Below are 20,399 nucleotides of genomic sequence, written 5' to 3' on the forward strand. Positions count from 1 at the left end.
CACAAGGATTCAAACTGGCATTTTAAACCCATATTGACCAGATACCGATAACTAAAAATCTGATTGGTGCATCCCCTCCAGAAATATGGAAAAATTATTCAAATTGCAGGCTCTCTGAATGAATAAATTGACTGAACTGTTAAGTCATGCTGCTACTGAAGTCATTGCAATTCTGAACACACGGAGAGAGAAGTGTCAAGGTGGCTTCTATTGGCTGATTAAAAATCACTCTGCCGAGTGCAAAGCTGTAGGGCCCTAATGCATGTGACATTTTGTCGAATCCGAAACACAATTGGTGAGGCTAACCTTTAGCGCTGGTTGGATGTAACTAAATAAAAAAACAGAGACAATCCATGATTGCTTAGCCTCGTCTCGTCCCCTATGGCGAAGACAAAATTCTGATTCCGGTGCTGAGCCTTAGGGTTAATCATTTGTGACTAAATGTCCCCAGTTTAAAATAAGATTACCTCCATGGAAAAAATATCAGCAAGGAGAACGAGTGAGGAGCACAGACAGATGATATGGAGATAAACATCTAATAACCAATCTGTGCATGTTTGTATTTGCTGACATGTAAACGAGTGGTTTAGATAATACCAAAGAAGTGATGAAGTCATTGAGAGTTTTCTTATGCAGGTGTTGATTTTGATTCATTACCAGTTAGTATAAAAATGAAGGTGAACAAACAAAACATGCTTGTCTGGCTACCACAATATTGATACAAGGAGCATTAAGTATTTAACTTGCACATATGACATGTAGACAACAGCCATGAAATGTTACTTGTTTGAACAAATTTCCAATTTAAATTACAATTGGAATATTGGTTGAACTGAAAAGAACAGGAAGTCGGCTGACTGCTGCTACAATTTGTGGGTTTGTATGTTTACATGTGTTTGAACAAAAACGTTGCACACGTGTGGCCGACAGCTGCTGATATAGTCGGAGAGGATGGAGGCAGCTTGTGTGGACAAGGGTCATTAGATATCCATCAAGAAGTCCTTTCAACTGTCTGCAGAGATCATCAACACATTCATTATAAAACATACAAGAAGGTTAGAGGGTTACATTACATTACATGTCATTTAGCTGACGCTTTTATCCAAAGCGACTTACATTTTTTAGAACACTCATCATTTTTTTATGAGGGGCCAATGTGGGACATGGTGCAATACTTACAAGGCATGGAATCCCACACGGGTTATCATGTAATTAGTTGACTTAAACTGTCAGATTTTATATCACGTCCATGCAAACTTATAGGCAACAACATTATTCCCAGACAAATAAAATGAAATCCATCTATACTGGATACGTCTCTGGTGAGGTAAAATGAATCACTTCCAGCCGAAGGAGGATTAGCGTTTTCCCAGTTCTCTGCATAACATACTGGGAGTGAGAGCTGCCCATTCAGCCTCATATGTCCGATCAATATCAATAAAATCAAACCATCAGCCTGCAACTCTTTTCACTGAGTTCTGCGTCGAGACTATCTGAACGTCTGTTTTGGTGGTGACAACAGAGTATGAGCATTTTGAATAAACAGATGGTTTATTTTTAACCCAGATCAGTGATGTGATTGATTTGTACTCATCAATGCATGGTCACTGGGAATAAATGTCACAAAGTGAGTCACAGCTTCTGTTCTTCAAGTGTGGACGAGTCTCATGTATATTCATGCAATCAAGCAAGTGCTTAAAAGTGTTGTACGTGCATCAATACCTGAAAGTAGGTAAACTGGGAGTGGTAGAGGTCAGGGTAGATGTGCAGCGTGGTGCCCACCACCAGCAGAGATTCAAATTTGTGCAGAGAGGAGCTGATGTAGCCAGTGAAGCCCAGACACCAGATCTTCAAAAGAGCCTCCAGGTCGAATAAGATAGTAAAAGCAACCTGGAGTGGAAAGAAGAAAATAGAAAGTTTGAAACATTAAATGTGACATTTTGGTCTGATATTGTGATATCCATATCACTTTTGAAATCAGTATACAATTTGGAAGATATTAACAGATTAAAATGATAGTCCTCAGTGAGCTCACAGGATGTTGTGCTCTTGGACCAAACAGCAGGGACTGAACTTCAGGATATCTCTTAATACATCAATTCCAATCATATCGTTTTAGACTGTATTAAAGGTGGACGACATGATGCTCCACAAATATTAAAATAAAGTGCCTCGATCTCAACATGGTGGCTGACTGCAGTGTAGGTCATAAGTCCCACCTCCTTCATGTAAATTGATGGTACAACCTAAACCAAATTCGCAAGGATGGTTTCTTTCATTTTGCTAGTTCTGATCACACTGATGTTATTTTTAAGTGTTTTCATTTTTTTCAGTAAGTTGGTTTTACTTAATTATTTGATGCTCTATACATGGGTTGGAATGTCCTGAATGACACGGTACCCCACTATTGCGGCTCCATCCCCTGATCGCTACGGTTTAGAATCTGGCTTCAAATGCGGCGATGGCGGCACTCGTATAAATTTAACTTAATCTCTGAATTGCGGGAGGAAGTGGAGCTGCGTTGTCCATCTATATATTAAGTTTATGCTTTTAAATCTGGCTCAATCGTAAATCACTGGAGGATGCACCACTGTCTTGAGCAAGCAAAAGGGAGAGAAGAAAATTGGCACCCCAACACTTAAATGTATATTTCTCCATTTAACTCTAAACCCAGTGCCTCCATTTCCTATTTTCTCTTCATGGCCCTCAAGGAAATTGGAACAAATCCGCAGATCGATGGCTGTATGATTCGAGTGGAGGCAGTGAGGGAGGCTAATGGCGTCTATGGGTTTTCCCTTTTTTGTATCTCCACAGTTCAGCTGTATGTGAGAGAGAGGTCTGAAGGCTACGGGAAAGGTGGGTAAACTGGGTTCAGGTAAAAATGATAAAATAAATAGAACAATTAAATATAATGAGTCTGTGAATGCAACTAAAACACATTTATCTTGATCCCACTAAACAAGAATTCATACACAGATGTATGGACTATAAAGTGGTAAACATCCTAAATCCCCTGTGGCATCGTGCCTCGTGTGAGTGGATGGGGCAGTCTCAATCAGATTATGCAGGATTAAATTTCAATTACACAACAATATATTTTCAGAGGACAATTCCCTGGAAGGACCACGACTGTAAAAAGGGACTCATGCTAATCATGACCTAAAATTAAAATAATGTTACAAAAGATACACTTTAAGTGGCCATTTTGAATTGTAAGAAAAGACAGGTAATGAAAATACGATAACAGAAGATTTCTCACCTCTGCCAGGTAAAACTCGTCGTAATGCCTCCGGTGGTTCTCGCCTTTGTAATAGTTGCTAGCGGCAACGATGACGTCCACAGCGACCATGCTCAAGATGAACATGTGGAACACGGAGGACCGCATCAATTGCTGTGTGGGAACAGAGCAACATCCAATTGTGATCAATGTAGAGTGCACCCAATTTGCAAAGAGGAAGCACATAACACAAGAAAAGGGCTACTTTGGTTTGTTTACCACTGAACTTGAATAAATTGATGTTCGGATAAGAGCAGGTAACAAGGTGATGATAAATAACAGCATCATCTGATGAATAATTGCCAGTCTAATTGTAGGTTGTGAATCAGACAAGACAGGTGCATTACATTGTACCATGGAGTGGAAATAACAGTCTAAAAACATATTTACATGTTTGTTTGAGTCGAGATCCATAACCTTTCAAGGTCCAGTCTGTAATATTAGTTGAAAGGGATCTATTGGCAGTAATTGAATATAAAATAATCCTAGTGATGTTTTCACAATTGTGTGATCATCTTAATTGTATTGTTGTTTTCTTTACCTTAGAATGGCCCCTTTATATTTACATACTTTATATTCCTCTTGACGGAGGCCACCATGTTTTTTACAGTAGCCCAGACTGGACAAACTAAATACCTTTTGAGTTTTTATGATAACTGAAGGCTACCACAGGTTCTCTCTACTGTTTGGAAGGGGAGGGTGAGGTGAGGGGTGTACATTCTACACACTGAACATTTGAGTGCTGCAGCTTTGTGTCTCATACTGGTGAGAGGTTAGCCTGACGTTGTCATACTCACAATTCTAGTCAGAATGTGAGTCTGAGACCGCTCCATTGGGCTGTGATTATGGGGCGTGTTTCAACTGAACCAGAAAAAAAATGCCTCTTGTCTCAATTGGATAGACCTACAACCAATCAGAGCAACGTAGTATGTGACGTATGTTAAGCGACGCATTGTGAGTTATTTACTAACACCGAGTTCACACCGGACGCTGAAGCGATGCCGAAGCGACGCTTCAGTGCAGCGTCAAGCCTTAAATTACAGCTGGCTCCCATCCACTCCCATGTTAAACCTTTGTGCTGGTCACACCGGAGGCTGAAGCACCACGCTGCGCCAAGGCTGCCTCGTGCCGTGCAGCGATTGTTTTGGCAACGAGTAAATTTTTTGCGCTTGACTCGTGTGTATCGCAGCAGGAAACACCCTGAAAAATTATTTTAAACGATATTGATGACATATTTTATATGATATAAATGATCAAATATGCATCCCACCCTTTGAAGTCCACTTCTGTTGTCCTGGAGTTTTAATTTGACCAATGACATTATCAAATGTCCCCCTCTGCCCATCCACTACAGCCACACAAGCAGTGATAAAGATAAAAAGAGAGAGAGGGGGGCTACATATTCTCCACATAGGCTTGAGTGGAGAATACGTCATTTACCCTCTACTCTCCGGAGCAAACAGAGAAGTTCTTCAACATGGATGACATTAAATTAATAATTGAAGTGGAGAAGTACAGTGAGTTGTATGATCCTCGGAACATGTTGTATAAAGACAACACCAAGAAAGACAAGTGTTGGGACGCTGTTGCTTAATGTTGGAGCAACAAGTAAGTATATGCTTTTATACTACTGGATCAACGGGTGATATTATTAGTGCTGCCCGGCGGGTTCAGCGTGGCTTCAGTGTCCGGTGTGACATCCAGGCGCCGGCGCGATAGGGATTAGCGGTGCCTCTTTCAAAATGAATGCGCTGTCAATGTCTTCTAAAACAGACTCAATGGCAGCATCTACACATCTCAGCTCTCCAGCGGCAGGCATGTTTTTTGATGGTTGTTGAAAACGAATTCAACCCAAGCGCACTTTGATGACGTGGTTCATTACGTTACCATTGATCATCTGTCCATCATCGCATCAAGCCCGCCCTGACAATCTGATTGGCCCGGTCGGGCATAATTTCTCCCCAACGGAGCGACTCCAGACCGAACTTCCCGACCTCAAATGTTGTAGGCGGGGCTAAGTTCGTCTGGCATCCAGGCTAGTGAGAGGTATTAGCTCAGCCAAGGGGGTTTTGTTTGTCTGTTTATTATTTTGGAGGATTACACAAAAACTTTGGGATGTTTTACCACTTGACTTGGTGGAACAATGCTGTGTAGGTCAGGAAAGGTCCCATTTTCCATGTTATTTAACACTGCAAGATTGAGTGTTATTCACTCAATCTCGATTCCTCAGAAAATAAGTCACGGCTCTCAATTTTAAAAAAAGTTTAGGGGCCATATCTATGAGTGTGCGCAATCTGGTTAAGATCCAAATAAAAATACAGACGTAATTAATTGAATGCTGGGCCTTGGCAGAGGCATGCATTTCTGAGTGCTCATACATTGCATTACAATCTGTAGTGATACATGGTCTGAAAGGATCACCACACCGACTGAAAAAAAAAACATGTACCCAAAACTATTCCAGAAACGATCAAGAATATAAATCCACATACACAGTCAAATCAGCGGTTTAAGAGAACACAAGCTAGAGGTCAAACGCTGGAAAGGAAAATACATGACAGGCGTGGTAAACTATTTCTGTCTGGGCTTGCCAACTATAGACTGTGTTCTATATTGAAAAGTGGTAACAGGCAGAGAGGGCCGGTAGTTAAACTGGAGGAAATTCAAAGCAATCAGGAGCCTTTTCTTCGGCTGCTGGGAGAAATATCCACCCAGACAGCAGAATCAGCTTGTATTCAGGCAGCTGGAAACAAGAGGGGAAAGACGGGAATAGATGTGTGTATGTTATTTCCTGTGGGAACAGCAGCGCCGTTGAACACCGACAACAACATGACATGATGGAAACAATCATGACATTAAAGAAAGCGAAGAAAAAAGACCTGCACGAGTCGTTTAGAGAAACACCATAACTTGGCTTTCCTTTGGAGACAATATGACAGATGTGATTACAGCTATGGATTGCATGTGTGTGGAAGAACGAGCAGCCTGTGAGTGGGTAGAGCCGCTTACCCTAAAAAAAGACGTACATGTGAGATAGGCAATAGGAAGGTTGGAAAAATGTGAAAAAGGAGATGAAGACTCGAAGCCCGATGAAGGCTCTTTTTGAAGAATTGCTGGAAAGACTGAATTCACCCCAGGAAAATGGGACTGGTGCCATCCACCCTCCTACACACAAACACATTTACTGTGCAGACTTGTACGTCTAGAAGCTCTGATTCTTCTATTGTGTTTTGAAAATAGGTGATGATGAAATTTGTAGATAAAACTACCTGAGAGAACAAAATTGATGAAATAAGATGATGTATTGATGTTTTAGGAACCCCAAAGAATTATTATACTCTTACTAGTACCTACTAGATTCAGAGACCCTGTCCTCACTGACAAAGGAAGCTCACAGTCATGGTAACAATGACTGTTGTCTGACAGGAGCACAGAAATTTAACACTAAATGTCCTTGAACAGAGGTCAGGGAGAATGCTTTGGTCAACAAAGTGTGGGACTTTGACATTGGAGCCCACTGTCGGACATCCCATCTCCTGCCTGTCAGGGTTGGTTTTTCATTTTACAAAGATCACAATCTGTCTTTAAGCTAACCCGAGTAGTTTGAGTTGCTTGAGTAAAATCTAACTGTAGAGGGGAAGTGTGCAAAGTCTCCTTTCATAGAATTGCTTTTAAGCTAACCATGATAAGTCTTGACTCTCAAACAAGACTTGGTTATAGATCAGCTTTAGGTCAGTAAGGGTTTTCGGGCTTAATCCTGGATTAAGAATATTTTGAATCAAAATGTGCAAAATACATTATTAACTCCACCAATTAGGCTGTGGTTTTATCATGATCTGTAGGATTATCAGCAGGATTATGCAAAATTACTAAAGACATTTCCAAGAAACTTGAAAAACCCTTTCAATTTTGGGGTAGATCTGGATAGGGGAGTGACACCAATGTCCCAATGAATAATCCACCTAGATTTTTTAAGGCAAAACAAAATGCATATGTAGGTGACTGATATAAGAGATGTTTTTTGCAGTTTGATTGATCTTAAGAGGAATGCTGGGCCTTAGCAGAGGTATAAGCTGTACTGAGTGGCATTCTAGTTTATATTGTTTAATACTAATGAACCACCCAAGGATTTGACTGGTCTGTGCCTAAATATCAATGTTTGTATTTAGGTAATAATTGTATTGCCTCTAACTAGTGGTTAAAGTACAGTTGTAACCTATTCTATACCATTTGTTAATAAGATGCATAAGAGTGAAATATTTAATCATAGCCCAAAGTATGCCAATGCGGGTTGTAGTCAATGGTACCAAAAACAAGATTTTCAGCTGGAATTAAGCAGCTCTTTTATATAATGCAATAGTGTAAGAATTAACAGCTGTATAAAAAGAACAAAAAACTAATTTATTTTTTCCAAACAAGGAAAACAAGCCTATTAAAATGTTTTCTGAGGGACTATTTGTTATCGTCAGGTCTTCAAGTAGAATTTCCACAAGTCAGTCACAGCTCAGACATTAAAAACCATCGTTCCCTGTCTGCCTCCAGCTCAGCTGAAGAGGGCACTGATAAAAACTGAAAAAAAGCAACTGGCCCCCTCCACACTGGCAGTTGCCACGGGAACCAAGGTCGAAGTCCAGACCCAGACAAATATGATGACAGAGCCTCCGGCAGAAGGAGAAGTCAGTCACACCATTGGGCCCATCATGAGATCAACAAGGATGCAAGTAATATGTATAATGTAGAAGAGTAAACAGATTTTGGCATGTAGCAGGTGGGATGTGAGTCTAGGTTTAAATATACTCTAGCATTTATAGGACAACCTTCAAAATCTGGTGTCATTAACCTTTTAACTGTTTCTACTAACTTGTCTTATCACCGCTTTTTTTTGCAGAACATACACATATGCCCACTCTCCACACACAGTGGTTAGACTCGCTGACTGAGATAGGACGTGACAAAGCAGTTTGACATTTCCAGCACCCAGACGCTCTCCCCCATGGGTGTTTCAGCTGAACAGAGTTGTGTGTATGTGTGTAAGTGTGTAAGTGTGTGAGGGAGGGAATGTGAGAGACAGAGGCCGACTGGCCGGGAACAGAGAGTAGATGCTTGGGCATATGAAATGCTTGATTTTCTCAAGGTCCTGACTTTGCCCATATTCTCTGTCAGATGTTAGGAATCAAACGGGCTAGAACGCTTGGGAGCGAGCTGAGTCATATGGGGATACAGCTGGCCCACCCAGAGTAACCTTTAAATCTTTACCTCACATTCCCCTCTTCTCACCAAAATGATTCAAGATATTGTGCATTCACCAGATAACACGCTCCTCATCGTTCCCGGTTCAAAATGGCCTAGTTTGTCCAATGCAGCTGATGGTACTGCTTCTCTAGACGGGGCTTCAAGATGTCAGAATCAATCTAACAGCATCAATTGCGGGACGAGATGGCTCTCCCCTGCTGTTTGATGTTTCTTAGCTCGTACGTCTGTGAAATCCTTTCCCACTTGCTTGATGGATGCTATTTATTTGTGTTGCCTGTGGCTGTGTCTTTGAAACACCAGGTGCTCGCTGTGTTCACGCACACGCACACGCACACACGTTGAAGTGGTGCAAGCAGAAGCTACACATTAAGTTGTGGCATTTGTATTTAGTCAATGAGCACTGGTATCATCAATCTGTCTGATAACAACAAACAAAAATTGCTGCCCTCCGGTTGTAAGCCTCTGCCAATCTGTGCATCTTGAATCAACTTTTATTTTTATCCGACTCAAGACGTCACTGTGACCTTTATTTTCTACATCCGAATCTAATCTTTTCATCTTCGTGTTCAAGTGAACATTTGGGCTAAATTTGAGGAAATTCCCACATGTTGCGTTCACAAGACCCAAATCATGTTTTGTAAGGACACAGTGGACTTTGAGCTTTGACCTTCCACCACCAAACTAATCATTTCATCTTTCAGTCAAAGTGACTGTTGGTACGACCTTTTTAAAGGTTCCCTGAAGGTATTCCTGAGATATTGCATTCACATCGCAAAAAAAATGCTTTTTCTCACCAAAATCTTATCAGTGAGTCCTGAAATATACAGCATGTACATATTTTTTTAGTGCATGTGACAGAAATTATGTATGCATGCAGTGTTGTAGATCAAAATAAGTGATTATAAGTGACAATTAAATTGTTTAGGGGAAACAGCGGACTCTGGGTGTAATTTCTTGAAAAGAGTACAGAGAAATGATGAGAGAAAAATGCTTCTTTCATCAAACCTCCTGGCCTCTTGTCTGGGAACTTGGGGTTCTTTCTGTGCCCAGCCAATTTAAACAGTGCAACAAAGTCTCGCTGTCTAAAGGCTGTCAGGTCAGTGTGACACAAACTGCATTAGAGGTGAGACAGACTTTCAGCTGTGCCCATGAATCCACTGATCATCTGGTGGGTGGGATTATGCATCATCCACTTCCAGTGGCGGATGCAACTGTAACACGACGCTGACAGATAGGCAGGCCGACAGACAAATGACCGCTTCCTCGTGCTCCGTCTGTTCACTCAGGCTGCCAAGGAGGACAAATGCTCCTTCCACCCATACATGAGGCGCGTAGCACATGTGCACATAGCTGGCAGGGTATAACAGCGTTCACACAGGAATTGTCACCAACAGGCATCGGCGGCGTTCTGGCACAAGCTCCGGCGACAGTTTCCTCTTGTGCTGTTTACTGAGATTTAGAAGAAGCTGAGTGGGATTTCAGGCTGCTTCACTTGACTTCCATCTCCTCAGTCTCGGCACTGGCATTTGCTGCACAACGAAACAAATGATGATATTTAGAGTTCTAACAAGGCTCGACGTGTGGATACGATAAAGCTTTGGGCTTAGGGAGTGGGTGTGTAAAGGTTTGCAGGGTGGAGGATCCAACAAAGTGGGAGCCCCTTCAATTATTACTGCCCTGACTAGAGTAGGCTGACTCATGTCTCTGGCTGGAAAACTGGTCTTAATAAAACATGATGGCGTGCCTGTCTGCACCCTCCTACTCTTTATAATATCTGCTTTGCCACCCCTGCGTCCTTCTCCTGTCTGGCTCTCCGTTATAGATGTTTGATTTATTTTATTTCAGCATATATCACTATATGAGGAACTTGCTGATTGTTGTCCAGCCCGAGTTATCAATCGGATACAGTCGAATGCTGATCTCACAGGGCCAGTCGCATCTTTTCCAACTCTCCTCCTGCAACATTCTTTGTTTCGCATTCTTCTTCCTATCTCCATCTATAATAGAATCCTCACTTCTTCTCCTTTCAAACCGATTTCCCTTTTCTCCGTGCCCTCCTTCTCCTTTCACTCAGAGACAAACTGACCTTAGCCATTGCTCAGTGTGTGTGCGTGTGTGTGTGTGTTTCTGTCTGTGTGAGCTTAAATGGATACGAGAGGTGTCACCAGGAAGATCCAGAGGGCAAAGATCGGTGGCAGGGGAGGAAAAGGAGGGTTCCAGAGAATCGATAACCTCTGGCTTTGGAGGGACAGTTCAAAAAGGTGTTCAATTCCTTGGACCTCAGTACCCCCCAGTGAGCTACTGGGTTATCCATCACTATGTATTTAGCTGTGTGACCAGAGGACTGAGACGCGGGGATTGCGCTTTGCCGAAGGGTCAATGCAAAATGAATCACATGATCCTCCTGGATTACTAGAGGTAGGCACCATTTACCACCGGTTTCCTACCCTTTCTTAGGGGTCACATTTGGATTTGAATATACTTAAATGGAATTCGTCTTTATTATTCTGTCTTTGCAGCGTTTTAAATACTTTATTTTATCCAGCGGGGTGCACCTCTATAAAGTGTCATCTTCTATTTTTGCTTATAGCAGCCAAAGCTCTAATCTGCAGTATAATTATGGCATTGTGGAGCACTGGGGGCTAATTAGAAGATCAGGTCTGTTGGGAAAGGAACAGGATGCTTCATTAACCTCCACTGCTACCACGAGAACAAAGCTGAGAGACGCAGGTAAGCACTAAAGAACAAAAAGAATGCCTGCACTTTGAATAGATATAAAGCAATCGACAGGGTACAAATACTGTGTAGGGGGATGAATGATGCATTAACAAAATGTTGACGTTAAATGGCATTGGAAGTTGATCCATTTATCGAGATTCTCAGACCTGATCTAAATTCAATATAAGATCCCTAAGTTTATGAGCATTAAGTCATAACGAATCTTGCCAATAAATAAACTAGATATATTTTCCGTTTGTAGCTTTCCTCTCTGTCTCCAAAGAGAGCAGATGGTTTATCAATTATGTGTTATCTCCAACTGCTGCAGCCCGTTCGACCCAGACAGACCCACCCACGCACAAATGGACACACGTCAACACGGGCAGATTGCACTGCTGACAGTGGGACACAAAGGCTTGACCAGACGCATACAGGTGGTTTAAAAGACAGGCCGACGGGTATCTGTGGAGCTGCCGGCAGGAAACACGCGGGCCGCCTGTCTGTAGATAGCGCCCGCCTGCCAGCCCTGAAACATTTTAATCATTTGACGGCCAATTACTCTGGAGCCAGGCAGAGCAGAACAAAAACTCACACTTCCCTTCCCCGGCACTCGCAGATGGCCCTGCAGGCTGGACCTGCATTGCCTGTCTTCACTCTACCTGTCTACTCAGCTAGCATTGCTCCATCCTGATACGGATGAAAAAGCAATGAAATAAGGTGCTTGCCGAGCCTGAACAGAGAGGAAGCCGGGGATATCCATCACTAATCGAAAATGATGGAGCCATAATGTGACATGTCCTATCACACCATCTATGGCAGCATCACAGAGCAGAAAGAGGTAAAATATTAATTCTCTCACCCTTTCTGTCCTTGAAAAAATACAGACACACAGGTATGCCCTTGCCTTCACATTATCCATCACTGTGTTACTCTAGAGAGTTGATTTCTAAAAAATCATATGTGACAAATTAGGTGATAATGCAACTTCTGCAGCATAAACATTTTTAAAGTTTCCCTTATTCTTGACATGTTACATCCTCAAGAAATCCAATATCAACTGGACCTGAAATTACAACCTCCCTCTTAAGCAACTGCGTTAAATCCTGGAGATCATGTCAAATAATCAATCCACTCATGTTGAAAGGCTTCAAGAGGATATTGATCTTGGTCTCTGTGGTGAACAACCAACACCAGTGAGTACTTTGAGTCTAATTCTACATAATCGATGTATCAGAAATCTTTAAAATAATGGGAATTAATATATAAAAGATATGTTTTAACTCGTGAAGACTTTCATCAGTAACACTGTAATGAGTGTCGTCTGTACACATTTTCATTTTTAAATATCGTTCATTAAGGTTAACGTTTGAAATAATCGTGATATTGATTTGAAGTCATATCGCCCAGCCCTCTGCCAGAGACTCACATCGGCCGACAAACTGATAAATCTGCTGTAACTCATAGAATCCTAACAATAACTCAACCACAGTTTGTTTGCAATGACGACAGTCGTTACATAATCCTTACCATACAGCAAGGAAAAGTTCAATTAACACACAACATTGCTATTGATCATAGTTTAGTGGTTCAATAGAATCATCGATTGGCATGGCTCTTCTCACCGACTGGACTGCTAGAGTGTCAAGAGAGCTCCAACTACAAGCTGAGTCACACATCAGGTTCAATAACAAAGATCTGCTAGGTCCTTTAACCTCTCTGACACATGTGTTCTTCTCTCCCACTCTGAAACTCTGCATTACGTGTAGCACTGGTGTTATTATGAAACATACTCCCCTGATATTATTATCAAAAACAACAAACAGCAGGATGATTATTCCTTTTCAGGATGTCTGTCTGTCTACCGTGCTTTTCACATGTCCGGCTCTCTTTGGCAGGAGGCATCTATCATCGTTTCTGGGCCACGGCCCAGAGCTGAAACGATCCATGTGACGGAGGTGGGAGCCATCCTGCAGTCTGACCCATTAAAACTCTGTGAAGCTACGTCCATCTCACAGGACGTCTGCTCCACACGCTCGTCCTTGAGGCACCGCTCATACTTCAAAAAGTGCTGCGTTGAAAAACTGCACAGGTCTGCAATTATGTGCGTGTGCAACTAAAGGCAGCAGTGAGAAATCTCCTTTGATAATAATAATCCATGAGTTCAAAAGGTGCAACGACACTGCACATTATGATAAATGTGAAGTTATTGAAATGCTTTCTCTTGCCAGAGTAGCACAAATAAAAAGCAGAAACTATGAAATGTATTAGGGTTCTGCCCGACATCCTTGTGTAGTTTTTGCCTCCATATTTGAAAACTTCACTTCCACGGTCTCAATGCAATGAAAGCTATGTCCTTGAGTCAGTGTTTCTGTTGATCTCAACCTGGCCTAATGATTCTCTCAGTCAATCTGTTAACCCTTCATTCAGCTGTCGGACGTGATCCTCTTCTGGGCACAGGGAGACAATAATGGCTATCCTAGTATGAGGGAATGAGACAGAGAGAGGCAGAATGAGGCCTGGAGGGAAGTCAGCCGTGTTTATCCCTCTGGTTATCCCTCTATCTAAATCTTTCCTCCAACTGATGATGAGGCTCTGGGGGACATGCGGCTTTAACGGGAATACCTCATATTCCACGGCCTTTCTCACTCATTTCTTCCCTTCTTCTCTGCCCAAAGTCTCTGGTGTTTGAGAGTTTGTTGACAGCCATCCTTCCCCCCCATAGCTGCCGTCTCTACTGGCAGTCTCTCACAGCGGGGGCCCTGGACCTTTTACATTGCCCGATATCAACAGTGGGCCAGCTGTACGAGGCGCCTGCTGCTTTCAGCTTATCTTTAAAGCCCAACCATTTGGATCACACCGACCACGAGGCGGGCGACAGTGGAGTCCATCATTTAAAACTCATCCATCACTGGGGCAACATCATTAGTGCACCTCAACACATCGAACAAGAGCCTCCTCTCGTTTAAAATCCAATCGCTTACACATTTGACATGGCCACTGATGAGAAAACAAATGTGGAAACAATGAGGTGATAATACATGCACGTGTCAAAGAGAAGAGGTTTACTGTTTCTCTATTATTACAAAGTATTTCATCATCAAGGGAGACGTGAGAATCAAAATGTCACTCACACACAGCTCAGGTGACCTGGCTCAGGTAAGATTAGAATGAGGCATGTTCAGGAGTAACCTTTCACATGAGCTGAACATGTTTCAAAGACTTATGCTTGCAAGTTTGTGTTTGTTTGTGTGTGAGACAGGAAGAAAGTAACACTTCACACCGACGGCATCAGCAGCATATTAATTATGCGGTGTGTTTACCTGGAGGCAAGCAGGCGCTCGGCCATGTGGTTTGTTGACGTCCACAGCAACAAGCTGCCATCCCCCAGCAGCGTCTTCATGGAACATCTGTGGCACAAGGACAGCACATGAGGGGCAGAGCACACACACACACACACACACCAAATTGACACACCATTCAAAGTAGTGGACGGAACTCAAACACACACATTCTCCCTTTGGCTATATCTTCTGAAAACATCTGTGACCACAAAAGAAGCTGAAGGCATCTTACACACAGTTTCAGACCAACACAAAACAGTAAGATAGTTACTAAATACAGTGTGTGGGCCTCAGGACCTGACACTAGGAAAAAACACAAATCAATTTCCCAGCAGGGACTCTCAAACTCACAAGACCTGCTGGTGGTGTTAGCAGTCTTTGAGTTTCATGCTGTGAGAATCACGCATGTCCAAATGCTGTTTGACACTCTAATACCATGGTTAAAAACAACCAATAACAATATGAAATATCATTGACATTGTTATAATCCGGATTCTACAGAATAGTCCAATGCCAATGATCTATTTGGTAAATGGGTTGGTAGAAAACCATTAAAATCTAGGGCTGGAGGATATGGATATTATGTAGTATTATGGACAGATTTTTTGCTCCTGAGTGAAGGTTGCCAGTTTAGACTGTTTCCAAATTAACAAACACTGAGTCACTTTACAAATATGAGTTATATAAATATATATATATATATATATATATATACCTCATATATATAGATATAAATAGTAAAACCACTGATGTATAATATATTCTCATTGTGCTTGTACAATACATGAACAATATATTGGTATATATTGATGTGCTGTTATATTGCTTTTGATGAAAATTGTATACTGATCATTTCTTTCTTGAGTCATTTTATCACTCACACTAATCACAATCTATCTAATCCTCTATTCTTTTCATCTTGTTTTTAATATAACAAAACAAGGAAAACAGTATCTACACCCTGAATGTCAAAGACCCAGTTATGTAACTTAAAGGAGACATTGGTGTAACTCATCTTCACTGGCAGCCTTTAATTACAACTCAACTCATCGAAAAAGGGAAAAAAAAGCCTGATCCTGAGAAAAGTGGATTAATCCATTGTAATTTTATTAGCATTACTTAGCATTCTAATCTCTATTAAAAACCTCATAGCAAAGTCAAGGAATGGGATGTGTGGCATGGGTTGAGTCTCCCAGGGCTACCTCCTACCGACCTCCGTCTCAGGGGAACAGGAAGAAGGGGGCATATTGTTTTAGCCTCAGTGAGTGACAGTTAAGTGTCACACCCCAGCTAATTAGCTTTTCCCCTCTAAGATAAAGATTGGGGCATTACGATGTCTATTACAATTAATTCTGATACTGGCGAGAAAGGATTATTGGTTCCAAGGTCACAGCTGAATACAGTAAGCATGCAGGAGGCACATGCTTGTTTTCCATAATGACGGAAATAACACAGGATTTTACTTAAAGCATAATTTTAAGTGGTGAGTAGTAGTTTAAGTTTAAGTAGCAATGCTAGCATTGAAAAACAGTTATCAGACCGACTCCGTTATGATTTAAAATGTAATTTGTTTAAAGGGGACATTTTGTATTCTATACCAAGAAATTCAGCGTTCAAGAAATGTGTTTATTGAGTGGGATAGTTGTACCTGTGTTGTAGCAGTAGAGGTTGTACTGCTTCTTGAGCCCCACATCTGCTGAAATTGCACTCTGATTTCAGCAAATGTCTCAATGATGACGGCAATGAACACGTTCTGTTAAAGGGACAGTGAAACAGACAGTGTGAGGGAGGAGAATAAGAAAATAGATTATATTGTATCAATTAACCAAGTCCTCTCGGAGTTGACAGTATTGTGAAAAGTGCTACGAGACTCTAACCTTGACAAGCCATGCCAAGAAGAAAATGAGAGTGATAAAGTAGAAGTAGGAGCGCCAGCGAGGGAAACTGTCGATGGCTCGGTACATGAGGAACACCCAACCCTCCTGTGACGCGGCCTCATACACGGTAAAGATGCTTGTACCTAAACAAATAGAGACACGAGAGATGCACAATCAAATCAAGAGCAGAGTTTGTTATTGAAAAAAATGTCATTATCAGTGTTTTGCTCAACACAGGGATGTCTGAGAGTCTCAGACTAATTCAATATTATATGGATCCCCTCAGACTTTCAAATGGAGAATACCTTCAGTTTCTGTTTTTATCTACAACGAAGAAGAGAACCTCATTCTCTCCTAGTTCCCGTCTGCGTGCTGACAAGACTTTGAATTTTAAATTTTTTGGCCGACTCATTAATCTGATGCACTGCTCTTTATTGCCTATCTTTGTCACTGTCACTGACAAATCTGGTCAAATGAAGCTGGAAAATACATGAAAGCAAAATGGAAAGTCTCAGAGTCGGCCAAACTAAAGAAAAATCAAACCCTTGGCAGTTTTATGGTTAACGTACTTTCTGCAATTGAACTGTGTGAACCTCTAATTCTAGGACAGCGATGATTTCATCAGGAAAGCAACAGCATCCCATATTAATCTAATATTGTTCTGTTGCCAATCAACAAAAGACAAACAAAACAAACTGAATTCCTGATTGCGTTACATCCCTTTTACACAGTTTCACAACAACTGAGAGCTCAGTCTAAATCTCCCAGTTAAACTATTAAACACGACATTGCCTTGTTCTTATGATCTCCCCGGTTCTGAATTGGAGCCTCTGGTTGAAAGACCTAGAAGTAGTTCCTGACATTTGGCTGTTATTGTCTTTTGGGGCAAACTGTAGTGGTTGGTGTGGGTACAAATAGTATCTCCAAACCTTCAATAAAGTATTTTAGGAACAGAGAATAATTCCAATACATAGGATCATTCATATAAAAACTTGAACTACCAAGGCCAACATCAGCACTAAAATCGAATCAGTCAATCTGTGCCAAATCTAAAAGGATTCTCTCGCCGTGTTCCTAAGATATTGTGCTCACAAGAATGGGAAGGACGGGGGAACAACCTGGTTATCTGGTCCACTGGTTAGTTTGCCGGCTCATAAGTATGAAAATTAGGATTTTTCTAATATGCACTTACTGCCCAATTATTCCTTCATGGTTGTATACAGATTAGGTGCACCCACACTGGATTAGAGATACACTCAGCTGATAAGAACGCTGTTGCACAACTGTTGTAGCTGTTTTTTTTCTATTGGCAAAAAATCCCAAATGCATGTAGAGTTTATACCTAGCTCATTGAAGCCACTGTAACCAAGCTCCTGTCGGCTGAGGCCCAGCTCTTCCAGGTCCATGCACTTGAAGCCGTAAGGACACTGGTAACCTTCTCCGTCAGGGGAACAGTGAGTGTCGGGGATGGCCAAGTTGTTCCATGACACGTTACTAACCAAAAGGAAAAAAATACATTAGTAAGAGCCAAGTATATGTAAAGTTCCCATTCAGAGATTCAGTATATAGACACGTTTCTGTGCCTCTTCTCCCTGTCTCCCTGTCTTTTAGCCACAGGTGTTAGTCCAGGAACCGCTTGATTTCTCTAATGAAAATTAATGCCTTCAAATTGCCTGCCCAGACATTCATCTAAATTGTTTATTAAAGGGTACTGGATCAGAAAGGATAATTTATTGCACTATCACAAAGGGCAATCAGAGGCATAGTGGTGAATCCTAATAAAGCCAATTATGCTGGGCTGGATAAAACCAATGTCTCTTATCAAAGGAATAATTTTCTTTCTTGATGCCGAAGGGGAGATAAATGAATGAGACCAGATGGTCAGGAATGACGTGATATTAATAATTGGTCATATTATGAAATTAAAACACTACATTTATGACAAAAGATTATTTCTGAATATGCAATTTGATCAAACCAAAATTAGCTTGGAAAGGTTTAGAAATTGAAAATGTGAGGAGCTGTTAGCAGACTCTGCTCACCTCAACTATCGCTTGAGTGCAGAGCTCAGCACATTGAATATGCAACACCTTTTCCAAATGTCTTCTCACAATCTTTAAATGTCACGTAAAAAAAAAGAGTTAAATATTGCTCAACAATTGATTAATTTGTTGCATCATATAAAAACACAATCTTTTTTTTATATATTTGCCCAATTTCGTACGAGTTTTTGATTTAGAAAAATGCCCAAACACAGAGATAATGACATCATAATGCAGCTTCAAAGAAATCTATAAAACACAAACATTGTCTACATTCAGTTCAGTAAACCTAATTCCTACTGCAAAGATCGTTGTATGCTACTTAGATCAATAGTAACAGTAATGAAATTAGTTGTAGAAATCATTCCATTTTCACTTCCAAAGCCTTTTACATCTAATATCTGCAGATCTGAAAATGTCTCCCTAAATCGCTTGTCTGAGAAAAGGTAGGAAGGTTTGACTCTGTGCCAAGGGCGTGTGGCCTGGCAGAGATTATGCGCATCAGTCTCTGAGTGACATATTTCTGAAATACCCCATTAAAATCATATATATATATATATATATGTATAGGAGGGATTAAGGAAAAGGAATAGAGCAACAAACAATTGTGTGTTACTCTATTCCCAAAAGTGCCGCCGTCACACGACAGAAATGTCCGATCTATGACGTGAGAATGTCCTATGCTGTCTCTTCTGCTCCTAATGGTCAAACTGTGTGTGGTGTCCCTCGGGGGCTTGGGCACACATTAGTGAACAGGAGAGATGGATGGAGTAGCTGCTGAGCAGGAATGAGCTTAATACAACGGCTGGACAATGCAGGGAATTTTAATTATTATAATTAGTGTTAGCTCTCCCTGCAGCCTGGGGCTTAAACCACGATGGCTGCTTCCTCCATCTTTTCTCTCTCCCCTCAGTGCAAATACAGTCTGGACTTGTGCAGCAACTTGTGCACAAACTGTAACAGTCTTTCATCTACCCAATGGCTGTGTCCTAACTTGCCCACAAGATTCCTGTTTCTATGTATCCTGCCGCAAAAATATGCTAACCACTCAATGTTCAATGCGTCACAGCACATTGATCACAAATGAGATTCTGTCATCATCAGGCTGACCTGTCAATTGGTTCGCTAAATGCAAAACCATGACCTGTGCAGGGGGAGATTGTTTTCAAAGGGCAAATCACCTCAACATCTGGTCTACAAGCAGCACAGTAATATGCATCAAACACCAAACTGATTAACATATTCCCCATCGAGTCTTTTCTTTTATTATCAATGTGTACTAGTTGACTTAATTCTCATAATAAAATATTGTTAAAGAAGGTGTAGATAAGCAGGTTAATTACTGTAAGTAGCAAACTGGTGCAGATGGTCTTTATGATCCAGATGTGGATTATACCAGTGCAAGAATCCAATGGATTTTAAATATTAAATAACAAAATCTGCAGTTCACTGAACAAATAAGATTAAGCTGCTTATTGAAGTGCATGCTCTGGATTCTATGCAATAAAAAACAAATGGCTACATGAAAAATAAGAGGCCCGTATTGCAATAGAAATTATCCAGACTATCCAGCAGAATTCAAAGCGATCACACCATGACCAGATTCTGTAACGCAGTGCCAACTCCCTTGCAGTATTTCACACGGGCAGACTGTAAAATAGCGTTGCTGCCCTGTGCGCTGTCCTGAAGCCAAAAGTGATTCACTGTAACTTAAAGAAGTATTCAGCACTGGTGGGAAAGCCAGTAATTTACTATGAAGCATTTGTATTCAGCGGTTATTTGTGTTTGACTCAAACATGAGTCATTTCACATTGAATTGATAGGTGTTTCACTTTGATGTCTTGCATTTGTCCAGTATATAGCAGGGTATCAAATCTCAATAGATGTAAAT

General features: G+C 41.2%; 1 protein-coding gene and 1 long non-coding RNA gene across 2 annotated transcripts in view; one reads left to right on the top strand and one right to left on the bottom strand.

Moving 5' to 3' along the window:
* The window catches only part of nalcn (sodium leak channel, non-selective), a 58,632-nt gene that overhangs the window by 31,659 nt on the left and 6,574 nt on the right, over positions 1–20,399 (bottom strand). Inside the window, exons 7-12 of the mRNA XM_062403412.1 lie at positions 17,809–17,960; positions 16,467–16,609; positions 16,238–16,342; positions 14,569–14,655; positions 3,260–3,391; positions 1,723–1,890 (exon numbers count right to left, since the gene is read on the bottom strand). Coding sequence (XP_062259396.1) covers positions 1,723–1,890; positions 3,260–3,391; positions 14,569–14,655; positions 16,238–16,342; positions 16,467–16,609; positions 17,809–17,960 — 787 coding nt within the window. The remainder of the gene's footprint in view (positions 1–1,722; positions 1,891–3,259; positions 3,392–14,568; positions 14,656–16,237; positions 16,343–16,466; positions 16,610–17,808; positions 17,961–20,399) is intronic.
* LOC133967789 (uncharacterized) lies at positions 11,604–13,425 on the top strand. The gene is made up of 3 exons (XR_009924064.1): positions 11,604–12,086; positions 12,292–12,441; positions 13,144–13,425. It is a non-coding gene; the product is annotated as an uncharacterized LOC133967789 (long non-coding RNA).

Source organism: Platichthys flesus, chromosome 13 (assembly GCF_949316205.1).
Source record: "Platichthys flesus chromosome 13, fPlaFle2.1, whole genome shotgun sequence".
NCBI classification, from domain to species: domain Eukaryota; kingdom Metazoa; phylum Chordata; class Actinopteri; order Pleuronectiformes; family Pleuronectidae; genus Platichthys; species Platichthys flesus.